General features: G+C 42.4%; 1 protein-coding gene across 10 annotated transcripts; it reads left to right on the top strand.

Moving 5' to 3' along the window:
- The first annotated feature begins 3,088 nt into the window (after positions 1–3,088).
- Positions 3,089–7,281, top strand: LOC123093617 (uncharacterized). Of its 10 annotated transcripts, XR_006445442.1 has the most exons (4): positions 3,147–3,435; positions 4,794–4,864; positions 6,126–6,196; positions 6,749–7,281. XR_006445442.1 is itself a non-coding variant. In XM_044515611.1 (3 exons), the coding sequence occupies exons 1-3, from the start codon at positions 3,245–3,247 to the stop codon at positions 6,191–6,193; spliced, it is 330 nt and encodes a 109-aa protein (XP_044371546.1). In that variant the 5' UTR covers positions 3,147–3,244; the 3' UTR covers positions 6,194–7,281. The 10 variants fall into 10 exon arrangements, 2 of the variants coding, with proteins under 2 accessions (XP_044371546.1, XP_044371547.1); XR_006445438.1 differs by adding an exon at positions 4,547–4,697 and having other exon boundaries at positions 3,143–3,435; positions 4,794–7,281; XR_006445441.1 differs by lacking the exon at positions 6,126–6,196 and having other exon boundaries at positions 3,146–4,697.
- The last annotated feature ends 307 nt before the right edge of the window (positions 7,282–7,588 follow it).

Genomic DNA, 7,588 nt, shown 5'->3' with positions numbered 1-7,588 from the left:
GAGGGGGATCATGCATGTGGTGAAATATTATGGTGTGGTATCTGGTTGGAAGGGGAGAGAGGAGAAGCGGACCATGTATGTGAAGAAGAGAAAAAAGGACGATCACGTGAGGGCATTTTGTTGATCAATTGCATGTCTGCATTCTAGTATCGCTCCCCCAAGTTTGTCTCGGATTTGCTGGAAAACAGACGTCTGAACTATTCGCGGACGGATGAGGATCTTCGTTGGATGACAAAAGTTGACATAAATGATTCGAACACCATAATTCAGACATATACCGGACGTTTGAGGGTCTCCTTTGAAGATTCCTTGAGAAAGTCATTTTGTGTTAACGGATCAGCTACAATCACAGCAATGTAGCCGAGGCTACAATCCTCAGCGGGACTATGCCACCTCCCACTAGGAGTCATGGTCTGACAAGTATATGACGACCTGCTTGAATGGCCGTTTTGTATGAGCCCATTGTAACAATTTTCTGTTGTGACGCTTTCTAGCACGCTAGCACTACTTTAGATTCGAATAGCACTAACCTCTTATCATTGACCGGACCATGGCCATGCGTCAGTGATGAGCCTTAGGGCATGTATAATGGTTGATAAGATCGTTTATTTTAAGTCTTGCATGTAATTTAGAGATGACAAACAAAATTATTTACAATGGGTCATCTCTTAGCCTTATCTTCAATAATTATCTATTCTTAAAAACGTGATGATATATATTGTGCTAAGAGATCATCTCTTGTTTTCTCTTAAATAAGAGAAGACAAACCTTTTCTTATGAGTTCTCTCTCCTCCACCTCATCATTTATCCTACGTGTCATTCCTAAGATATCATCATTGTACATGCCCTTAGCATTCTGGCGGCTCCAGAGGTGTAAGAGCATCTCCACCCGTGGCCCCAAGACGCCCCCAGGAGCCTTTTTTAGTACCGGCTATCAAAAAATGTCCCAGCCACACCCCCAAAAGCTCGTTTTGCGCCGGATTTGGCTAAAAACACGGCCGACACGCGCAAGCGAAACCCAAGGAGCTGGGGGCAGCTGGGGGCGCCGACGCTATACTTTGGCTGCCAAAGGCCCACTGCCAGCCTCTCTAATCTCTCTCTCTCCTTCTTTTCCTGGCTAGCCCCACCACGTGGTGCATGCGAAAAAGACAAGCTCTCTTCTCTCTCTCGCATGACTGCCGCCCTTGTTCCTCGCTCCTCTGCTCTCTCTCCTCCACCGGCGAACCGACCCCCACCTAGCCCCTTCCCCACCGGCGAGCCGCTCTCCACCTCCTGGATGCGTCGCCGGCCACCTCACATCCAGCGCGGGTCGCCGCTGCCTACCTCGAGCAGCAGGACCAACACGAGGCGACGCCCTCGCTGGCGAGGTCCACGACTTGCCCCGCCGCGAGCCCGCCCGTGCCCACGGTGCCCGCGAGCTCCGCCACGGCGCGGAGCGCGCGGTTGGCCGGCACGCCGCGCCCCGCGCAGTCCCGAGCGAGGTGCTCGAACGCGAGCGCTAGGAGCGCGTCCCGGGCGAGCAGCGCTGACACCGAAAGCGATGTGGTTGGTGGGGCGGCCGCGCCGGAGGTCGTCGTCGTCCATGCAGGCGACGGGCTCGGCGGCGGCCTCGTTGCCGCCCACCAGCTCGCACTCGGCTCGTGGGGGGCACAACTAGTGGGAAGTTTTGCCCCCCAAGGCCAAAAATTACGCCGGCGGCCCCCAAGCGACGAAAAATATGCCTCTTGGGGGGGGGGGGCAACGGCTGGAAATGCTCTAAGTGATATGGTTTCTTGGGTTTGGCTAGATGCTTATCGCAGACAGGTCTAAAGCAGACATATTAGTCATTTTGTGTTCTGATGATTAAAATGGATCGAAGGTTAATTGTCACTGACCGGCTACTATATTTAATCCTTTTCTTTAATATTCCCTCCCTTTCAAAATAAATGACCCAACTTTGTATTAAGTTAGTACAAAGTTGGGTTATTTATTTTGGAACGGAGGGAGTACATAATAGTGGGAGTATCTCCTGCTGTTTTCATTGCTAAAAGAAACTACATTTGACCCGTCTGTGTGTGACCCTATGGTTTTTTCGCCGGCTAGTGTTGTTCTAGACGTGACCTGTTATAATCCATCGTCCATTGCTCATCGCCATTCCAAACACTCGCTGCTTTCGCCGAGCCCCTCTACACACTCGCGGAGCTACAGCAAGGCTAAATGGGCCGTGGCCCGCCCAGCTCATGGTCCAAACTGTGAAGAGTAGAGAAAAACTGTGCCTTTTGAGAAAAAAAAGTGTTTCCTTCAGCTTGGTCCACCTTGGCCTGCCCAACTACTTTTCTGTAGCTCCGCCACTGCATCTACATTTAATTCATTGTAGGTTTCTTACATGTGTCTCTGCTCATTTTCTATGTGTTGAGAGTGTATGGCAAGAAGCGGGGCGGAGACCGGACCTAGACCCGGGACGATGAGGCCGAAATCCTTTGGTGACGTAGTGTTTATTGTACCTGCAATGCTATAGTTCTCAAAGGCGGCCCGGGGTCTGCTGCCGGCCTGGCTCCGCCCCTGGCTAGAAGCAAAACTTTCTTTTCACATATATACGTGTTGACATTCACCTAAAAAAAATACGTGTTGACATGTGCTCAAGTTGGAGCCTTGAAGGAAATGTTGATTTAAAATACAGTTAAGTTTGTACGAGAACCAAGGAAAGATTCAGGCATTAGCACCACTGTTCAGTTGATCAGTTCAACATGGGTGTAGGAATGTGCATGTACCTAGGAGTTTGGAGGTTTAGATAATAGTATCTGGATCGAGCTTTAGCAACTCGAAATAGTCAAATGGAAATATGAAATCCAATCATATCTTTCTCTCTTTCCCCCCTTGGATCAGATGCATACACACGAAGAAGAGGAAATAAGCAGGTTCTAAATTGGACACCGGCCGGTATCATACTCAACCATGATTCCCAAGTGGCCGGTCTAGTTCAAGAAAGTAGTAGTAGTATATACTCAAGCATATATATTGTTTCGGGAATGCTAATTTTCATCCGGATGAAATCTTTTGGCTTTCATCCGTTTTGTGAGCCGTCCGTTCTCTGTTCCGAGATTTGTGTTTTCGTTTTTTTTCTTGTCCTATCAGTTGATTTGTTTTCTTATCGGGCCCGCTCAATTTCCGGGGAGACCCGTTTGCGTTTTCTCTCGCTTCGGCCCCGCGTCGTGCCTCTGTCCCATCCCCTCCCGTGTCGAGAGAGACAGAGAGAAAGAGATCCATGGCGACTGAGCTGCCCTGTCCGCTTGATTCAGAAGGGTGGTTGTCAGGCGTCCGGCGCTCTTCCTCCGGCTGCCCCGCCACCTCCTTCTCCTTCGCCTTTTCCCCCGCTAGAGGTCTGCAACATCTCTCGGTTCCGCCCCATCGCCGGCCCCATTTTTCTCCGCCCGGCGTTTCTGTGCGTCGTATTCGGTATGTAGCTTGATCCTCAAGTCTGATTTGGTAGTGTGTAGGGATTTGTCAGTCAGATCTGCTACTTATCCCCCTTTGGATCTCGCATGTGGTAATCCCCCGCAGCTATTTTGATGCAGATGCCTTGTTGCGTTTGTTAGTGGTATTGAATCTCATCTGTCTTGTGTGCTATGTTAGGGATTACCTTGTAGGTTTTATTTGATCTGTTTCAGTTAGTAGTTGGAATTCTGGTGGTTGTCGTGGGCAGCTGCTAATTTCGTATATGCTGGATCGTGTTTCAGTGACTCTAGTGCCCTGCTCACCTTGGATTCTCTAGTGTTTTTGTTTGTGGCTATAGGTTATATATCCCCTGGGTCGTTTGTTGATGTAGGTTTATATGTAGTGTTTTTTGCGATTTTGCTTGTATAGCTAGTCAACAAGCTTATGTTGTCGTATGTAGTGTGTTTCGCTTGCAGACTTCAGCTCTGTTCTTTGTGTTTCTGTGAGACAGAATGTCCTTTTCATTTTCAGCTATGTAAATGTCTGATTGCTCTACTAGAAATCCCTGTTTTCTTAGTGGATTTACAGTGTGTTTTCTTACTGTTTAACACTGTAATTCTCAGTGGATTTACAGTGTAATTTCTTAGCAGATTTATACTGTACTTTTAAGTGAATTTACACTGTATTTTTTAGTGAGTTTACACTGTAATTTTCAGTGGATTTATATTGTATGTTTATTGGATTTATACTGTAATTTGCAGTGGATCTACAATGTAGTTCTTAGTGAATTTACTCTGTAGTTTTTAGTTGATCTTTCATTGTAATCCTATAAGAATTACACTATATCTCTTGATTTTTACAGTGTAATTCTTAGTGGAGTTACACTGTAATCCTTAGTGTCTTTATAGTGACTATTAGTTTTTCTTGGATTTACCTTGTATTTGCACTGTAACTCTTGATTTTTACAGTGTAATTTTCAGTGTATTTACTCTGTAATTCTTAGTGTATTTTGGCTAGGGTCTGTTAGTGGGTTTTTACCCTTGTAATCTGCATTTGACTAGGGACTATTATGTGGATTATTCATGTATTATCTTTAGTGGATTTTATAGTGTAATTCTTATTGGATTTGCAGTGTAATTCTCAGTGGGCTTACAGACACTGTAATATTTCAGTGGATTCTACCCTTAGTGAATTTGACTAGGGCTGTTAGTTGGTTTTTACCCTTGTACTCTGCAGTTGAGTAGGGTCTATTATGTGGATTTTTTGGTCTGAGCATTTTTCAGGTAGCCAATCTCTGTCTTGTTTAATTTACTTTCATGCATTTGGTTGTTTCTTTATTTTATTTTTTACCCTGATGTCATTTTGGTTTTGCTGTGTAGGTTGCAAAAGTCTCTTGCTCTTGAATCTACGAAGAAAGCATCAAATGATTCGTCAGTTAGTAAATCTGCTGGTAATGTTTTGTCAAACGAGGGTACAAAGGATGGTCCAAATTTGGTTTCTTGTGTGTACTATGTAGTATCAGTGCTTAGTTTTTTTAGTTCAGTGTGATCTTCATAGTAATTACATTTAAAAGATCATAGTAATTCTAAGTTCAAGTGGCAGTAATTTGTTGTTTTATACAGTTCCAAAGTTTCTAATATTCAATCATAGTTTCATTTTGGATTCTGAGCAGGAACAAATTGGTTTCTCTATATAATACACTGTATTTTACACTGTAGTTCCAGTGGTCTAGCACTAGAATTACAATTTGCTTACACTGTAATTCCAGTGGTCTAGCGATGTAATTTAAAATGTAATTACAAAGGATTTTTCACCCTGGTCCACTACTGTGATTTCTATTGCTTACCACTGAAATTTTAATGGTCTAGTACTGTAATTATAGTTTGTCTGCCACTGTAAATTTCTTATCTGCCAGTGTAATTTAGTTTGACAGGTTCTTTTTCTGCTCCTCTGTAACCAGTGTAAAAACACTTGTTAGATTTTGCTATTGTGTATGATCTGCTCATCTGTGTATGTTGTACTCCCTCTGTAAAGAAATATAAAGGCGTTTAGATCACTACTTTAGTGATCTAAACGCTCTTATATTTCATTATGGAGAGAGTAACATTCAGTGCACTAGTGAATGCTAGTTCTTATTGCTTTTTCTGGTGATCTCTGGATTTTAAGTTTATAACGAGAGTGCTCTGTGGATTGTGATCTGCTCTTTTGCTTTGGTAGCAACCTGTTGCTGCTCAAAGTAGAACAATATTTTTTGCATTAGCTCCGATTTTTTTTGCAGGATTTCTTTCCCTGTCATCTTATATGTAAATTTCACAGTGATAGTACCTTGTACATCATTTGCGCTTGAAGTAGTTGAGTAAAAGTGTATGCCCGACTCTGTTATTTTGTCAAGAATCAAGTTAGAAAAGGATAATTGAATATGTTTGTTCATTTTTTCAGTTTCTAATGCTACAATAAAGTCATACATTAAGAAAATCAGCTTGGTCATGTTCGAGTTACAGCTCCTCCACTTTCATGCTAGATTCCATTCCCTTTGATCCCATTGCAGGCACCTGTGCATATTATTTAAAAAAAAGTATAAGTAGTGAATCGTTATTGAATAAACAGAACTATCTACATTGTTTGTGCCAATAGTATTAGTGCGTAGCCTGATATTTTTCCATTTTTTTTATCTGATCATTGTCCTAAATCATATGTAATGATCATTTTAGTTTCAGTGTGTACTCATTCAAAATTACAAGTAAAAGGTCATAGCATTTCGAGCTTCAAGTACAAATAAAAGGTATTTGTATACAATTCCAAAGTTTATAAAATTCTGTCATAGATTCATTGCTTTTCTTCAGGAGTAAATTTGTAAACTCATCATAGTTTCTGATTAGTGTACATTTCTTTGTGAGTGCAAAAGTATCTGAAAATATAGTCATAGCTTTCTGAAAATACATTATTCCTAGACTTTTTTGTTCAAGCATTTTTTTCCTAAATGATTTCATATCTTCCTGAACATGCTGCCCTTAATCCTTTTTTTCTTTTGACCATGTGTTGTAAATGAATTCATAAACTTGCAAGTAGTTTCTCTGTTCCTGTCTCCCTAGACTACTTTGGTCTAGTATTCTTCCTGGTTCTAGTGTTCTTTTTGTGACACATAAGTACAGTTCCAGAGCTCAACTTTTGGTCCCTGCAGCAAGTAAGTGAGGATTTGAACTGTGTTATATTTTCTTACAGTTTTAGTAAGTTTTTTTTTCATGATTATCCTGCCTATGATCTTAGATTTGGTTTGTAAATCTGATGTGTTTCTTCAGCTATGTAATGATCCACACACTGTTGTTTCTTTCAGATGTACACGTTCACGAGAGAGATCTATTTTACTCATGCTAGATGTATGGGGAATTCAAAAGAAGGGGATGTTTACCTGTGAATCCTTTGCTTCTTCAGCCATGTTCTTCTTCAAGCTTGTGTCCCAGAACATGGAGGAATCGTCATCACTTTGTTGCTTTTCTGTCCGGGTTAGAGAAGGAGGGGGTGGACCCGTTAAGTTTCTGTTTGATATATGTGGTTTGTTTAAACGAGTGAGACAGGAAAAGGTACATACAGGGGACAAGGTACAGAAGGCAGTTGTCGCATTACTAGTTAGCTGAAAAATCCGGCTGAAGCCCAATTGGTTTTCAGCCGGATGTTAATTAGACAGTCCCTATTGTTTTGTTAAGTAGCCACACCGATACTAGTTTACTAGGTAGCTAGGGCGATCAACGGCAACGGCTATTCCGTTTAATATTGTTTTGTCTCAAACGCCACCGGCCGCCGGCTTTGGTCGGCAAACTCAAGCATATGGTTCTGGAATCATGAATGTAGAAAATGTAGTTGCGTGCATGTTCGGCTCCTTGGAAATCTAGCAGTGAATATAGGCATGTGCCGTATAGACCAAGAGGTAACTCTAGACCTAGTCCCTAAATAAGAACATCCGGAGTACATCCGAAATTTTAACCCCCAAATAATGGGTACTAGCAGGGTGATTTCTATTCGATCCCACATGCTTATAATCACCCAAAACATTATTAGGCTTTATAGACCTTTGAGCACCAGTTAACAAAAAAAGAAGGATCAGTTACAGTTGCTTTAAGCTTGTCCATTGCAGATATGCTTCTTTGTGTGTGTGTGTGTGTGTGTGTGTGTGTGT

This window comes from Triticum aestivum, chromosome 4B, assembly GCF_018294505.1.
Source record: "Triticum aestivum cultivar Chinese Spring chromosome 4B, IWGSC CS RefSeq v2.1, whole genome shotgun sequence".
NCBI lineage: Eukaryota > Viridiplantae > Streptophyta > Magnoliopsida > Poales > Poaceae > Triticum > Triticum aestivum.
Note: the sequence above shows the minus strand (reverse complement) of the source record. Positions and strands in the feature narration are given on the sequence as shown.

Excerpts from the sequence above, each read along its gene's own strand:
- LOC123093617 (XM_044515611.1), top strand. The coding sequence starts at position 3,245 with ATGGCGACTGAGCTGCCCTGTCCGCTTGATTCAGAAGGGTGGTTGTCA. Across the intron at positions 3,436-4,793 it reads GTTTCTGTGCGTCGTATTCG|GTTGCAAAAGTCTCTTGCTC; the intron begins GTATGTAGCTTG and ends TTTGCTGTGTAG. Across the intron at positions 4,865-6,125 it reads GTCAGTTAGTAAATCTGCTG|TTTCAGTGTGTACTCATTCA; the intron begins GTAATGTTTTGT and ends TGATCATTTTAG.